The following is a 17,261-nucleotide window of genomic DNA, read 5'->3' as shown; positions in this document are numbered from 1 at the left end:
AGCAACTAAATAAAAAAACCCTTCAAATTAGTGGATGTCTGTGCATGGAGGAAATGAACCATATATACCTTGGATGCGAGGTAGGATTGGATAGATAGCAGCTCATTGGTGCGCTGTTCAATGAGGCCAAGGTACTGCATTACATTGTTATCTCGGATTCCAGAGGAAGATCCCAACATTTCATCCAAAATAGATCGATTGCAGTTCATTTTATTAAACAGCGATTCAATTTCTGTAGACAGATAAAGTTAAAAGTATTTGGTTTATGTGGGATTTAAAGAATAAACATTTTTCTTTATTGCCCCTGCACTGGTGCTGACTCTTGTTCCTCCCAAGCAAGCTATATTTAACAGAGGTCATTTCTCAAATTATTCATACACAAAGAAATCTATCGAATTTGCATCTGAATGGATCAATATTTACTGCTTCTACCATCCTCATAGAGCTGGTTCGATTGACTGATTACTCATTCACTGAAATTTTGGCCCAGATTTTGTGTTTATAATGACAGAGAAACTGTCAGCACTTGCTGTCATTATTCTGTGAAACCAACAGCAATTTTAGGCATTCACTCATGTTCATGAAAAGTGGAAATCCAAAAGATGCTGCCAATTGATTCCCTGCTCCTCAACAGGGGGTGCAACTGATGTCCCTTAAGACAGTAATTTTTAGAAATCACTGAACTAATGAGAACTTGCCCGTTTATTCTATAATAAATGTTAAAATCGCCTGAGAAACTTATGCTTTGTTAAAGAAATGTAACTATGTCTTTAGTAGCATACTAAGTTATAACTACTACTAAAAATCCCTCTGGCCCTGGAAAACTAATTTTGTATCTGTGGAATTCCAAGTCTTTTCATTATGATAAAATTTCTATTGTTTTAATATACTCTATTTTAATATAAATACATTTTTTAAAATCAATGATAATTCAGCATCTTATGTGTACGCTTCTATCTACATGTTGCTCTCCATAAAATTGATTTGAAAATATTAAGTATAATCAGTGCACTTTAGTTCCTAGTTTGCTGCCTGTGGAAATTCTTAAATATGATTGGCTATGACCATTGCTGTTACTGGGTCAGTCACAATTGAGGTCATTTGCTACTACCAACAAAATTCTGACCATTGTTTCCACAGATTAGTTTTGAAGTTACACCCTTTCCCTTTTCAAGGTCAGGCATATCTTATGGCTAAAATGACCGGACAAAGTGAAACTGCCTGTCATGGTTTGCATTACCGGTGTCTTTAGATCCTGTAATAAAAACAAGAAATTCTGGAAAAACTAGCACATCTGACTGCATCTGTGGAGAAAGAGATAACATTTCAAGTCCAGTATAACTCTTCTTCAGAACCCTGTACCTCAGCTAGAGTCAGCATCTGAGGCAGAGGTGAAAGAATTGAGACAAACAGAAATCCAAGCAGCATAACTTTGTTTTCTATTAATAGCATATAATTAACATAGAATTAATAATTTGCCCTCTGGTGGAATTTTGTTGTGCTATTAATTCTTGTCATCATTATCCCATATCTTCACCACCTGCAGAACAGTGTGAAGTCATGGAAGAATTGTGGGCTCATTAACTAGTCATGATATGAACACTCCTTCCATTTCCTGGGACTTTCTGGAGTGGGGTTCAAAACCCTAGCCAGGATTTTCACAGCTTCTCGAGGAGTGCAGCAGGCCGGGAGACACCAGTGGGGGGCCTGAAGTGAGGTTCATCTCCCAGACCCCTTTTTTTAGTGAAATCAGCTCCATGCCAGAAATCAGCGCAGAGATGATTATCATATTTAAATGAGGATTTCAATATGATTGGAAGGGTCGGGACGGCATTCTCTGGGCCCACTAGCATTGACCCCCCTCTTCCCCCAGTCGGGTGTCGTTCCCTCCAGCGGCATTTACAATTGCTCCCTACTAAAGGGGACCAGGGGCTCTGATCCTGCTGGAGGGAATAGAGGCCAGAGGGACTGCTAGCAGAGGAGGTGGTGGTTGGGATTGGTCATTGGGTGGGGGCTGGTCACTAGAGTGGGGGGTTGTCACTGTCAGGGTGATGATCAAGCCTGGCTCTGACAGATAGGTGCATCGCCGAGGCCTGCTCAGCGCTATGCTGCCAGCCTCTTGGGTGTGAATATGTCTCACCCACTACTTACTAGAGTGAATCATGCTGGGGCACTCTGTGGTGCTCAGAGTGTCGGAAATTCACTCTGGTAAGTACACCCAAAAAACAGGCAGGAATTCTCCCCTTTTTCCCGCAAGTTAGGTGCTTAGATTCTACTGGGGAAATCCCCTGACTCAGGTGGAAATACTGCTACTGAGCCTGTCAGTTGTTATTGTAATAAATAAAAATGCAACAAATATGTTATCTAAATATGTATTAATTCAGAATTAAATCATAACTTTTAACCAAAGCTCCTTGCTTACTTGCTTTGAGTTGATCCAGTATTTTTTTGACCTCTTTGGTCCTGTTGTCGTATCCCTGAGCCTGTTTGCTGACTTCCTCCTGCTGAGTTTCGATCTTCTTCAGAACAGTTTTATGTTCTTGTTCCCGTTTCACCTCCTGTGATTTGAAAATTTCAATCTGTGCCTGGATCTGGGAAAACCATGAAATAAATGTACAAGAGAACAAAGACTGAATGAATGTCATGGGGACAAACCACTGCTTTTTAACTTGGAAGGAAATACATTCAGAAGGAATCTTTACAGAAATTAATGAAAGAACTTCCAGTCATTTGGCTTCTTTCAAAAAACTCAAGACATGCTAAAGCTTTTCACAGAACACCATTAGAACAAATAATTTCGTAAATGTACTTCCTTGCACTGTCTCTCTGCAGGCTTCACCAGCCAGTGGAAAGTTCAGGACTTCTCACCAATAATTCAGTAACACTCGACACTAAGAATTGCATTGAGCTATCATAATGGTGCCTGGTCCCTTAGATTTTTTCCTCCCTCGTCCACTCATGACCCATCAGACACCTCTCGGTCAATGAATTGTGAAGAGGCTTGAATCTGCCTAACTGGGTAACTGGTGTCAACCTGCGCTCTTTACCTGCTCTCAGCATTGTGATTTGTTTATTAATTTAAGGGATGTGGGTTTTGCTGGCTAGGCCAGCATTTATTGCCCATCCCTAATTGCCTTGAGAAGTTGGTGATGAGCTGCCTTCTTGAACTATGTGGTGTAGGTACACTCACAGTGCTGTTAGGGAGGGAGTTCCAGGATTTTGATCTAGTGACAGTGAAGGAATGGCAATGTATTTCCAAGTCAGGGTGGTGAGTGACTTGGAGGAAAACCTCCGGGTGGTGGTGTTCCCAGATATCTGCTGCTGTTATCCTTCTAGATGGTACTGATTGTCGATTTGGAAGGTGCTGCCTACAGAACTTTGGTGAATTCCTGCAGTGCATCTAATAGATGGTACACACTACTTCCTCTGTTCATGGGTGGTGGAGAGAGTGAATGTTTATGGAAGGGGTGCCAATTAAGCCGGCTGCTTTGCCTTGGATGGTGTCAAGTTTATAGAATCACAGAATCCCTACAGTGCAGAAGAGACCATTTGGCCCATTAAAGTCTGCACCGACTCTCTGACACAGCTTCTTACCCAGGACCACCCCCCCCTTTCTATCTCTGTAACGCCATGTATTTACCATGGCTAATCCACCTGACCTACACATCTTTGGACTGTTCTTAAGCTTCCTAATTGTTATTTCAGCTACACTCAACCAGTCAAGTGAAGAGTGCATTACACTTCTCACTTGTGCCTTGTAGATGATGCCAACAGGTTTTGGGGAGACAAGAGTTGAATAACTTGCCACAGGGTTCCTAGCCTCTGACCTCCCCTTTTAGCCACTATGTTCATATGGCTCGTACAGTTCAGTTTCAGGTGAATGGTAACTCCCAGGATGTTGATAGTGGGGGATTCAGCAATGGTAATGCCATTGAATGTCAAAGGTGATGGTTACATTCTCTTTTGTTGGAGATGGTCATTGCCTGGCACTTGTGTGGCACAAATGTTACTTGTTACTTGTCAGCCCAAGCTTGGATATTGTCCAGGTCTTGCTGCATTTCAACATGGTCTGTTTCAGTTGCTGAAGAGTTGCGAATGGTGCTGAACATCGTGCAATCATGTGTGAACAATGCCATTTCTGACCTTGTGATGGACAGTTAAAGTTAAAGTTTATTTATTAGTCACAAGTAGTCTTACATTTACACTGCAATGAAGTTACTGTGAAAATCCCCTTGTCACCACACTCCGGCGCCTGTGCGGGTACACAGAGGGAGAATTTGGTATGACCAATTCATCTAACCTGCACGTCTTTTGGAGTGTGGGACAAAACTGGAGCACCTGGAGGAAACCCACATAAACATGGGGAGAATGTGCAAACTCCACACTGACAGTGCCCCAAGCCAGGAATAGCACCCAGGTCCCTGGCACTGCGAGACAGCAATGCTAACCATTGTGCCACTGTGTTGCCCTTGATGATGCTGTCATTGATGAAGCAGCTGAAGATGGTTGGGCCTGGAACATTATTTTGAAGAACTTCTGCAGTGATGTGCTGGATCATTAAGTTATTAAAAAGACTTACATCAGCAATCTCTTCCTGCAGCCTCTCAATCTCACTGTTCTGCTCGTTGATGTAATTAAACAATGCAAAGTTCCGATCTTCCACTGGTAGACACAAACAGAGAGCGTTACAATCAAGGAGGAGTGGGCCATAGCTTCTGAGCTCCTCAGCATCGGAATAGGGGGTACCCCAAAAATACACTGGGGAACCCCTCTGAGAATGTCACGGGTAAAAGTTTAGATGACAATTGCCAAGAATCTAATTTAAATTTAAGGAGAGTATTAAATTAAAAGCTGATGCGTTTAGAGTGGCTAAAAGTAGTGGGTGAGTAGAAGATTGGGAGAGATTTAAAAATCAACAAAGAATGACTAAGAAGTTGATAAAGAAAGGAAGGATAGACTATGAAGCTAAACTAGCACTAAATATAAAAAAGGAAGTAAGAGTTTTTACAAATATATAAAGAGGAGGAGGCTGGCTAGAGCAAATGTTGGACCCTTAGAGGATGAGAGGGGGGATTTAGTGGTGGGAGATGAGGAAATAGCTGAGGCCTTAAATAAGTTTTTTGCCTTGGTCTTCACGGAGGAGGACGCGAATAGTTTGCTGGATATTAAAGATAGAAGGATGGTAGGAGTTGAGGGCCTGAATGCGATTACTGTCGCTAGAGAGATAGTGCTTGATCGACTAGTGGGACTGATGGTAGACAAGTCCCCAGGACCGGATGGAATACATCCCAGGGTTCTGAAGGAAATGGCAGAGGTGATAGTAGATGCCTTAGCGATTATTTACCAAACTTCACTGGATTCCGGGGAAGTGCCGGAAGATTGGAAAACGGCTAATGTTACGCCGCTGTTTAAAAAAGGTAGCAGGCAAATGGCAGGGAATTAAAGGCTGGTTAGTTTGACATCTGTTGTTGGAAAAATGCTGGAATCCGTCATCAAAGAAGAAATAGTGAGGCATCTAGAGAAGAATTGTTTGATAGAGCAGACGCAGCACGGATTTGTTAAGGGGAAGTCGTGTTTGACAAGTTTATTGGAATTCTATGAGGATGTGACTAGTGCGGTAGACAGAGGGGAACCAGTGGATGTGGTGTTTCTCGATTTTCAGAAGGCGTTTGATAAGGTGCTGCACAAAAGGTTGCTTCAGAAGGTTAGGGGGCATGGAGTTGGGGGTAAGGTGTTAGCGTGGATAGCAGATTGGCTGTCTAATAGGAGGCAGAGAGTTGGTATCAATGGGTGCTATTCTGATTGGCGGTTGGTAACTAGTGGAGTGCCGCAGGGATCGGTGCTGGGGCCTCAGCTATTTATCATTTATATAGACGATCTGGAGGAGGGGGCTGAGTGTAGGGTGTCAAAATTTGCTGATGACACAAAGATGAGTGGAAAAGCAAATTGTGCGGAGGGTGTGGAAAGTCTGCAGAGGGATCTGGATAGGCTGAGCGAGTGGGCGAGGACCTGGCAGATGGAGTACAATGTTAGCAAGTGTGAGGTTATCCACTTTGGCAGGAATAACAGTAGGAGGGATTACTATTTAAAGGGTGAAAAGCTGCAGCATGCTACAGTGCAGAGGGACCCGGGGGTCCTTGTGCATGAGTCGCAAAAACCCAGTCTGCAGGTGCAGCAGGTGTTCAAGAAGGCGAATAGGATGCTGGCCTTTATAGTGAGGGGGATAGAATATAAAAGCAGGGAGGTCTTGCTGCAACTGTACAGGGCACTGGTGAGGCCGCAGCTGGAGTACTGTGTGCAGTTTTAGTTGCCGCACTTGCGCAAGGATATTTTGGCCTTGGAGGGAGTGCAGAGGAGGTTCACGAGGCTGATACCGGAGATGAGGGGGTTGGACTATGAAGAGAGACTAAATAGACTGGGTCCGTACTCGTTGGAGTTTAGAAGGATGAGGGGGGATCTTATAGAGACGTATAAGATAATGAAGGGGATGGATAGGGTAGAAGTAGAGAGATTCTTCCCGCTCAGAAAGGACAGCAGGACTAGAGGGCACAGCCTCAAGATAAGGTGGGGGGCAGTTTAGAATGGAGTGGAGGAGGAACTTCTTCACTCAAAGGGTGGTGAATCTCTGGAATTCTCTGCACGTTGAAGTGGTGGAGGCTACCTCGCTAAATATATTTAAGTCATGGGTAGATAGGTTTTTGGTAGGCAAGGGAATTAAGGGTTATGGGGAGAAAGTGGGAAAGTGGAACTGATCCACTTCAGATCAGCCATGATCTTATTGAATGGTGGGGCAGGCTCGAAGGGCTAGATGGCCTATTCCTGCTCCTACTTCTTATGTTCTTATGAATCGTAAACTTCCTCTGGACAACTGTCCTAGGTTGGCAACCATCTGAAAATGTGACTTAAATTGCAAGCTTTGGATGGTTTTAACAGAGTTACACCAATCGTTACTCAGAAAAAGTTAGAAAATTAAAACTGTTATCTTCCTGGTAACTATTATAAAAACCCAGCCCAATGCTCCCCCCACCGCTCCCCCTGTCCCCCACAAGAGTCTCTCCAAACCCCTGCCTCCCCAGGGACATTCCCATCCCCTGACTAACTACTCTGCCACAGTATTCCCCAAACCCCTGACCCCGCACTGAAATTCTCCACCCACACATGACTCTTCTGCACCCCCTCTCCCGATCTACCTGCCTGCAATCCCAACTGCAAGCCAATTACCACTGTCCCAATGCCCCACAGCCTGGCCTGACCTGACCCAACTCTCATGGGCCTGGTCTAACTGCTCCTCCAACCCAATCCTCACCCTCCCTCAGACCCAGCTTAACACCCCCCACCCCACACCTCCCCCCACCCCCTGTTGAGGTTGAATGCACACATCATCACCTTGCCCAATGTCCAAAACTCCCCAAAATTCAACACCACCCTATTGACATCAGACCACCACCCCCCAAACTTCGTCATCACCCGTCATCCCACCCCACCCCCCATGCCTCCCTATCATTATCTCCTTGCCACCCTCACACTGCGCCATTGGGATTTAATATAGGAACACCCAGTATTGTGAGGGCTGCTATCCCAACTGACCATCATTACCAGACAGACCCTGCTACCCCCTCTGCACTTGACTCTTCCCCGTTCCTCAAAGATTGCCCTCCTCCCAACTACCCCTTCACAACTGCCCCTACCCCTAATCCTTGCTTCCCCATCAAGGGTTGCCAAACTACAAGATTACCTGGAGTCTCAAAGAATTGAAGGTCAATCTCCAGGATACTGTTATGTGCAATCCTGGAAAAATACCATTAGGACAGTAAAAAGTATCTTTTTGTCATAAAAACATTGAAAACGGGAAATAAAAAACCTGGCTGTCAAACTGGTTGGGTAATGAGTATTTTTATTTTCCTATTGGCTTAGGAAGGCATTATGTCAGAAGGATGTGTTGACCAATTAATGGCTGGATTGGGGGGCAAGTCATGTGATGAAACCTTCAAGAATACACTTAAACACAGTTGGCAAACCTTATCCCCAACCCCTCTCCCAACTCCTTCTCTGTTGAAGCAGACAGATGGTTCCTTTGTTCTGACTCTGCCACTCGGCTAAAATCTCTCTTCTCATGATCACAGGAAGTGTTGCCTCACCTTCAATGAACCTTTCCACCAGTACGTTCAGGTTGTCCTCCCCGGTGAGAGCTTGGATCTGTTGAAAGGCGGCTTCATACATCTCGAGAGTCTCTTCCTTCGCATCCTTTCTTTTCCTTGCTGAGTCTCCGTGCTCTGTGGGCAAAGTTCAAAGTTCAAGGACAGTGGTGAATATTAAACACAGACTTGCATTTATAGAGCATCTTTTAATAACGCAGGATGTCACAAAGTACTTTACAGCCAGTGGAGTACTTTTGAAGCATAATCATAGTTATTATACGACAATACTTGCCCAACTCTTGGTGATACCACTATCTTCGCTTTTTATTTGTACATCACTTGCAGTCACTGGTATAACTCCCATTAGAAACAAGGTCAGAGCTCAGGCTGCTCCATTCATTTAGATTTCCCTACACAAGCACCACTGATGAGGTGAAAATTTCAGCCCACCTCTCAGCTTCTAGTTTTCCACCTAAGATCTTTATACATTCCTTTGCAATGCAGTCCCAGCAGGAACAGGAGCTGGGCTCACACTGCCAGATGGCTCAATGTAGCTGTTGTTCCACACAGGACACAGTCATGTATGAGTTATGTTACTGGGCTAATAATACAGGAAATGTGATTTCAACTCCCACTACGGGCAGTTTGAACATTTGAATTCAGTTTTTAAAAATCTGTTGGAGTCATACTGCACAGAAAAAGGTCCTTCAGGCCATCACATATATGACAGCCATCAAGCATCAATCTATTCTAATCTAATCCATTTTCCAGTACTTGGTCCAAAGCGTTGTTATCAGTAAATGTGGCTGTAAAGCTGTCAAACTGTTATAAAACCAAGAAGGTTCATCGATGTCTTTCAGGGAAGGAAACCTGCTATCTTTACCTGTTCTGTGTCTATGGGCAGGATCTTCCAGTCCTGCTGATATCTAAGGCATTTTGTATGGCTTATCTATCCCACCATTCGCCACAGAGGGTGGGGGCCAATCACCTTCGGCAGGACCAGAAGATCCATTTGGCAGAAAGGACTGGAAAATCCTGTTTATATGTGACTCCTATCTCACATCAATGTGTTTGATTCTCTGAAGTGACTGAAGAACATAGGAAGTAGGAGCTTAAGTAGATCATGTGATCTCTTGCGCCTTCTCAGCTATTCAGTATTATTGTGACTGACCTTTTGCCCAACTCCACATTCTGCCTGCTGTCCACATCCCTTAGTCTGGTGAGGCACTCAGTTTTATCAAACCATTATTATATAACCATGCATGGGCAATAAATACCTACCTTGCCAATGACACCCACAGTAAGAGAATGAATAATAAAAATGTGTGTCCTTCAGGCTGGCTCTGGCTATTATTAAACTGACATCTCTGGTGATGAGGGGATTTTATTATCTTTACCTCGTTTGTAGGTGCCGTGTAATGTCTCATCTTCATTCGATCGCTCCTGAGTTTTAATTCCCATGAACTCCTTCAGCTTTTTGTCATGGTCAATGACTCGCTGAAGTTCCTTCATCTCAGCCGCATGCAATGCCAGGTCCTTCTCTGCCTTCTCCTTCAGTTGCTGCATCTTCGTCTGTGCCTCATCCCTACACCAGATAATTGCAAATAGGTCAACCAGATGTCAGCCATCACGACTTCACTACTCAGAAATATTCCCTAACTCTCTCTACAAGATGCTGACCCTTGCTGGAGTTTTGCAATTCGCAGATGACACTAAGATGAGTGGTAGAGCAAAGTGTGCAGAGGACACTGGAAGTCTGCAGAGGGATATAGATAGTTTAAGTGAGTGGGCAAGGATCTGGCAGATGGTGTACCATGTTGGTAAATGTGAGGTCATCCATTTTGGCAAGAATAAGAGCAAAATGGACTGTTATTTAAATGGTAAAAAATTGCAGCATGCTGCTGTGCAGAGGGAGCTGGTTGTCCTTGTGCATGTATTGCAAGTTTGCAGGGGTAGCAGGTAATTAAGAAAGCAAATGGAATTTTGTCCTTCATTGCTACAGAGATGGAGTTTAAATACAGGAAGGTTACATTGCAGCTGCATAAAGTGCTGGTGAGGCCACATCTGGAATACTGTGTATAATTTTGGTCTCCTGAGAAAGGATGTACTGACCTTAGAGGGGGTACAGAGGAGATTCACTAGGTAGACTCCGGAGTTGAGAGGGTTGACTTGGGGAGAGACTGACTAGACTAGGACTATACTCTATGGAATTTAGAAGAATGAGGGGGGAATCTTATAGAAACATATAAAATTATGAAGGGAATAGATAAGATAGAAGCAGGGAGGTTGTTTCCACTGGCGAGTGAAATTAGAACTATGGGGCATAGCCTCAAAATAAAGGGGAGCATATTTAGGACTGAGTTGAAGAGGAACTTCTTCTCCCAAAGGATTGTGAATCTGGGGAATTCCCTGCCCAGTGAAGCCGTTGAGGCTGCCTCATTGAATGTTTTTAAGGCAAAGATGGATAGATTTTTGAACAGTAAAGGAATTAAGGGTTATGGTGAGCAGGCAGATAAGTGGAGCTGAGTCCACGAAAAGATCAGCCATGATCGTATTGAATGGTGGAACGGGTACAACGGACCAGATGGCTTACTCATGTTCCTAGTTCTTATGTCATTATTGTTTCTCATGGATATAGGTCATTATTCTCAGGATGCCAATATCATAGGCAAGACCAGCCCATGATCCAGTTGTCCTTGAGAAGGCTGATTTGCATCTTTTCCTTGAACTATAATTCAAGACTTTGTCGTGGTTTTTGACACAATTGAGACTATTTCAGAGTCAACAACATGTGTTAGCCTAGACATTGAGTGTCTGATCACTATTAAGCTATGGGAAACAACACCGTGAAGCCAATCTATCCATATCTAATGTCCATCTGGAATCACTAGATAGCAATTAGGCCAAGGTCTCCAGCTGTACTTTCCTGACCCTAGCTTCTGAACACTGAGCCTGATTATATTTCTTTAATTACCTGAAATCAGTTAACTCAGCACAGACTATGACCCATAACCTTGCTGGTCTACATGCCAAACTACTCACTGCTTTAACTCATTGAACCTGCAGAGAATTAATCGGAGACAGTTTCCTCTTTGTGTTTTAGTTTCCCTGATATCAGGTCACTGAAGCACAAATAAATTCTTACGTCACAGAATTCTATTTGTCCCATATTGTCCAACTTGGACTAACTGTATGTAGTACAGAACAGGACAGCATTGGTAGGAGGGGTTAATGGGTTAAACCATTTTTCTACACTGCATTAAATTCAGTCTTACAACACACACTATTTCACTCGTATCTGGGGCAATGTCAGGAATTCATAGGTACTTGTTCCCGGCATTCCCCACTTCAAAATCATCCACAATTTGGTGGGATATTTCATAAGAATGTACTAATCCATTCATTATCAGTCGAGGTAAACTGGATTGAGAAGGAATGGCTCCTCGGTGCTGTATGCTCACCTGGCTTCATAGGCGGCAGTTGAAGTGTCAATCACAAAACCAATTTCCTTCCGAATCTCCAGAAGTTCCTAATCAAAGTAATCAAGCACACAATATCTGGGGTTAGACCACATGTTAGGGAGGAACGAATGCCAGCCCATTTCTACACAATTACAACACCTGCTGTCATTCTAGTCAATGATTAGCCAACAACCAAAGGAAAAAACATAGGAACTGCCATTTAATTCCTTCATCCCTTGCTGCCTTTCAATTAGATTATGGCTAAGGGTAGCTAAGGAAGTGTGGTTGGTCTTTATGTAAATTTGCCAATCAGTGCAGAGCAGAGTTTATTTGGTTTGGAATCTGAACAATATTCACATTGGACTCGAAATCTTAACTCCGTTTCTCTCCCAACAAAATGCTGCCAGACCTGCTGAGTCTTTCAGAATTTTCTGTTTTCATTTCAAATTTCCAGCACTCACAGTATTTTGCTTTTGTTATACAAGGTTGGGATCACCCTCTGCGGCTCTAGACCAGGTCATGGGTTCAAATCCCACTGGGGCAGGTTGTGAAACTGAATTCAATAATTTGTGGCTAGCACAGGGAAGCAAGTGGCCAGGATGTCTACACACACTTCCTCTTCCATCACTATGTGGTTAACTGCAACTGGGGATGGATGATAAATATTAACCTCAACAGATTGACCCAAGGATAAACTGAGAAACTAAGCATCTCCAATGCCTCAAGCTGAGAGAGGCTGAGTGATGGTTTAATTAGACGCTTTGTTGTAATGTGGCTTCAGAGCTTCCCTCTTGAGGTGTAGTCTGAAGGCCAATGAACTCTGAGCAGCAGTCCCTGACCAACTCACCTTCTCAGCAAAATGAGGAACTGCCCTGATTGGGAGAAAGAATATCCAAAAAGAGATAATTGAGAATAATTTTTTAATCCTTACTTTTCCCAGTTTCTTCTGGAGCTGCTGAAACCTTGAGCGTTCAACGCGTAGTGTATCGATCTGCTCCCTCAACTCTCCATTCCTCGTAAGGTGGGTATTGAACTTCCTCAGTGTCTAAAGACAAGGGACAAATTATTTCATGTGATAGGCCGGTAGAATTATCAACCGTGTTTGGATGTATTCCTGGAGATCCAATCATACGACTGCCCACCTTAATCCACCCCATTTTAACCCCAAAAACTGGTAGAATGGGAACAGGTGAAATGTAAAACTTTTCAAACTCTCAACCCTGACCCTAATTCCACATTTAACAGAAGGCAGATTGGAGGTGGGCAGTCATCCCACTCCCAGGAGGTTGGTTGACCATAAATATTATAGTAAGTATTCAATAATATAATTAAATATTATAGTAAGTCTGTGAGCCTTACATTCACTATCTCTTAAAGATTTGACCCTGGCTGTCTGGATTTCCTAAGCCTTGGGAAAACAGGCAGCTCAAGGGAGGAGGTGGACAATTTTGGGGAAAGACAAGTGCTCTTGCAGCACTGCTTGTGGGCCAGGAAGATTAGAAGTGCTTCCTCACTCAATCCTCCTCCTCGCAACTCACACAGCTTATTTCCTTCTCAGGTATCCTGTCGCCATTAGATCTTCACAATCCAAAGATCATCCCAGAGTTAAGAATTGGACCATTCCCCCCGGCCCCCAGGCCTCCCAAAAGTTGGGGATCCTCTTACACTCCCAGTAGCAGCCGTAGGCTCCTCGCCTGGAGTTGTGCCCTACTCTGGGGAGCCCTTTATCTAACTGGAAACCAAGCTTGTCAATTGGGCTGAATTCAGTGCATGGCTCCTGTCAAATAAAATCCTCTTGTTGTGGGGTTAATATTCTACAGCATATGGCAAAACCTGGACTTGCGGATTTGCTGTCTGAAACTATGATCGCTGCTCAGAAAATCCGCCCATCAATATCAGGCCCTTTAGGGATGGGTTTTGACTGGCCATCAACAAAAAGCCAACTTTACCAGTATTTGACAAAAAAAAAGACACCAGTCTTTTTAGTGCTTCTCTGATTTCTGTCCTGGGTTTTGTCTACAGCAGTTTCCTGGAGATTAATCTTTACTTTCCAGAAACTCCAGGCCAATCCTTGAAGTTTGACAACTTTAAAGGATAGTGTGTGGTATGGTAGCACAGTGGTTAGCACTGCTGTCTCTCAGCACCAGGGACTTGGATTCAATTCTTGCCTCAGGTGACTGTCTGTGCGGAGTTTGCACATTCTCCCTGTGTTTGTGTGGATTTCCTCCAGGTGCTCCAGTTTCCTCCCACAGTCCAAAGATGTGCGGGTTAGGTTTATTGGTCATGCTAAATTGCTCCTTAGTGTCATGGGGACTAGCTAGATAAATACGTGCGTTATGGGGATAAGCCTGGGTGCAATAGTTGTTGGTGCAGACTTGATGTGCCGAATGGCCTCTTTCTGCACTATAAGGATTCTATGATTAGAAAGCCTTCCATTTCAATTCTGGAATCCAGTGACAGAACTTTTGAATTCATCTTTATATACTCAATGATACTACAGGCGAATGTTGGGATGCTGTAAGCTACCTTTATCTATGCCCAGGAATTGAGAGGAATTAGAATAACTTGTGGAAAGTGGAGAAATGTTACACATATTAATAGAAAGTCCCCTTACCATCAGTGCAAATCATTACTTAGCCCAGTATTGCCTTGAGGTTTAAAAGCAAGGGATCTTAGATTCAAAACGTACTCTCCATTGATTTGGCTGGGCAACAACTAAAACAGGTTGCAACTGGCATTAATATCCCAGGGACCAAAAACATGTCGCACTCCTCCTCAGGAACCATTCAGTTTGTTAACCGCACATGGCTGGACATTTGCCAATGGATTTCACTGCAAGCCAGACTTACATTTGCTTGCTATTGTAAAGTGAGACAGCACTGACGTTATGGTAGTGTAAAGATGATTGAGAGAGGTCAGGCATGCGTTGTTGTGACAACTTGAATGCAGGCTGGGCTAGAAAATCTCCAGGTCTGTACAGTGCAAAACTAACAAAGATAAATCTGATTCATCATTCAATATTCACTTTGGGAGTTCTCTACAATGTTTTCTCTTGGTCTGCACACAAACACATCAGGGAAATTAATGTTTGATTTCTGTTCAGTTCTCAGCTCTGATATGTTCAAAAGTCCTGTAGATGTTTGTTGTGATACATGGAGTGGAACTGAACCCAATTTGAGGTGTGCAATAGAGAGATAATCAATTTGGGACTTTACAACAAGATCCACTTGAACTATATCAGACCATGTAGTTATCTGATATTTTTGATCTTACTATCTGCTCTAATTATTTTAAATTCATCATGTCAGCAGCATTTTGGCTCAGTGTTGCTGATGTTTTCCTATTCTGTGGTCATATTCTGAAAATCCTTACTCTGTCCAACCTGTCCTCCATGATCCCAATGTTCTTCACCACCTGTTCATTCATCGCTTGAACATTAACACCTTTACTCAATCCCTTCTTCTGCTCGAAGATTTTTTGCTCCAACTTTTTTATCTGTATTAAAAAGGGTTTGAAAAGAAAGATAACTTCATTAGCTTACTGAATAATAGCCATAAACATCATGAACACATCTGCATATGTAGACACATATACAGAGACATCTGCATATACAGGCACAGAAACACACACACACACACACACACACATACAGAAACACATAGCACATATAGAGACACCAAGACACACATGCTCACACACATATATACAGACACACAGCCGCATATACACACATCCGCATACAGACACAGAAACACACACCCGCATATACAGACACAGAAACACACACCCACATACACAGACACACACCCACATATATAGACACAGAAACACACACCCACATATACAGCATGCAAACACATACTCACATATATACAGACACACTCCCACATATACAGCCACAAATACACATTGACATGTATAGACATGTGCTGATACCCATCTGCAGATATAGATATACACTCACAGTCACACATCTACATCTGACACAGTGACACATACACCCTGATATATGACAACAATGGTGCATTTTCGCATGTACAGACACAAACACACTGACACATGCATATAAATACAAACATGTTTCTTTGCATAAAACATACACACACCTAGATACAGACACACCAACAGACAGACTCATATTTACAGACAGGGACACATAAACACAGGCACATATGTATACACAAACAAAGTGCAAGAAGATACTAGCATGTGTGTCTGTGCTCATAGTTACTATGGAGACAGGATACTGCTCGCCATTATGTCACAGGGGATGGGACAATCTCCCTAGGTTGCTCTGGTACATTCCCTAAGGACCAGGTCCTGCAGCTTTGAGCAGTTCATTTCTAACCCCCTGGGAAATGATACAGCAAATGGTTAACAAAGGGTAAGGTCGCCAAACAATGAAATGCTGTCATCTCCGAGGGTTGGTGCACTGGCTTGGTTAATGCTGAGGAATTCAAAGTACAAAGTTTCAGATTTGATCCCCAGTATGAGTAACTATTTTCAGCAGTGTAGCTGTTGCCCTGATGGCTCTTGGATTAGAGGAAAAACAAGTAAGGATTCCTTCTTCAGATCATTTCTGGTGGCCCTGGGTGGAAAGTCTGGATTGGCTTTGGCTCACTAAAATGACTTCCTGCTACTCATTGTGTGCAGTCACACCTGAAGAAAAGTCACTGGAGCACCAGACAGCCTATCTGAGGATAACTGAGGGAAATGTTAATTGCATGAAAAGTGGGCAGATAGACTTGTAAAATGGAGATAGCACAAGAAGTACTCTATTCCTGCTTTTTCTCAAGTCTACAAGCCCTAACTATCCAGGCACCTTGAAACACTTTCATGAGCGAGACATCAAACAAAGGTCTGTCAATGAACCCATCTTAATCCTGGGAGTAGAAGCCTAGCAAAGGAAACCCCAACATATAAAATCCAGTCCCAACACCAAACTCTCCTTTGGGGGGTTAGGAAGAACTGGAGCACAGGCCTCACCAACCTCAGACTTCACCACAACCCAGCTTGCTTCAACCCTTGGTTCCTCAACATGGACACTCTTACCTACCCCCTCCCACGCCCTGGACTATCCCCAACTTCCCTCATGCTTTGAGCTAGAAATTCTCTGGTGGTATGTCAATGAGGCCCAGTCACAAGAATCACCAAATCCTCAAACTGCCACCCCAGATGTACTGGCCACTCGTTAGTCACATTCCCTTCCAGGAATTCCCAATGTCCCCGATGAGACCCAAATGACCCTTATCTGCACCTCCTGCTCCAGGTCCAGGATCATTTGCTTCTCTCGGGCAATCTGATCATCCAGTTCATCTTGGTAGCTCAGCATGTTCTGAACACTCTCCATATTCTCTTGGTCCTGTTGCTGGTTGCGTTTACTGTCTAAAAGCTGGAGGTTTAACATCAACTCCCCACGATCCTTTTCCAGTTTCTCAATTTCTGCCCTGGCAAAACCAAAAGGATTAGGAATTGAAACTCTTATCCAAACAGTGATGCAAAAATTGGACAGGTTAGTGACTTCTTAAACCATCGACAGTGCTCACAACTTATGTCAAGATAAACTATCAGTATCAAACATCGAGGGTATGAACAGCAAAGGTTATATACAGAGTAAAGTTTCATCTACACAATCTTATCGAACACATCCAAGGCAAATACA

At 43.4% G+C, this 17,261-nt stretch overlaps 2 protein-coding genes across 3 annotated transcripts in view; one reads left to right on the top strand and one right to left on the bottom strand.

Moving 5' to 3' along the window:
* The window catches only part of LOC145360108 (putative oxidoreductase YteT), a 264,299-nt gene that overhangs the window by 241,556 nt on the left and 5,482 nt on the right, over positions 1-17,261 (top strand). Inside the window, exon 15 of the transcript XR_013889666.1 lies at positions 12,540-12,620. The gene's annotated coding sequence lies outside the window, so the exon portion shown is untranslated. The remainder of the gene's footprint in view (positions 1-12,539; positions 12,621-17,261) is intronic.
* Positions 1-17,261, bottom strand: part of odad1 (outer dynein arm docking complex subunit 1) — a 34,313-nt gene that overhangs the window by 16,331 nt on the left and 721 nt on the right. For both annotated transcript variants that reach the window (XR_013889665.1, XM_080215069.1), the window contains exons 3-11: positions 16,857-17,046; positions 14,972-15,094; positions 12,531-12,644; positions 11,600-11,667; positions 9,536-9,723; positions 8,139-8,273; positions 4,580-4,662; positions 2,423-2,591; positions 69-232 (exon numbers count right to left, since the gene is read on the bottom strand). Coding sequence is in view for 1 of the 2 variants with exons in the window: in XM_080215069.1 (XP_080071195.1) it covers positions 69-232; positions 2,423-2,591; positions 4,580-4,662; positions 8,139-8,273; positions 9,536-9,723; positions 11,600-11,667; positions 12,531-12,644; positions 14,972-15,094; positions 16,857-17,046 (1,234 nt within the window). In the remaining variant the exon portion in view is untranslated. The remainder of the gene's footprint in view (positions 1-68; positions 233-2,422; positions 2,592-4,579; positions 4,663-8,138; positions 8,274-9,535; positions 9,724-11,599; positions 11,668-12,530; positions 12,645-14,971; positions 15,095-16,856; positions 17,047-17,261) is intronic.

Source organism: Carcharhinus amblyrhynchos, chromosome 30 (assembly GCF_965287045.1).
Source record: "Carcharhinus amblyrhynchos chromosome 30, sCarAmb.v2.hapA, whole genome shotgun sequence".
In the NCBI taxonomy this organism is placed as follows: Eukaryota; Metazoa; Chordata; class Chondrichthyes; order Carcharhiniformes; family Carcharhinidae; genus Carcharhinus; species Carcharhinus amblyrhynchos.
Note: the sequence above shows the minus strand (reverse complement) of the source record. Positions and strands in the feature narration are given on the sequence as shown.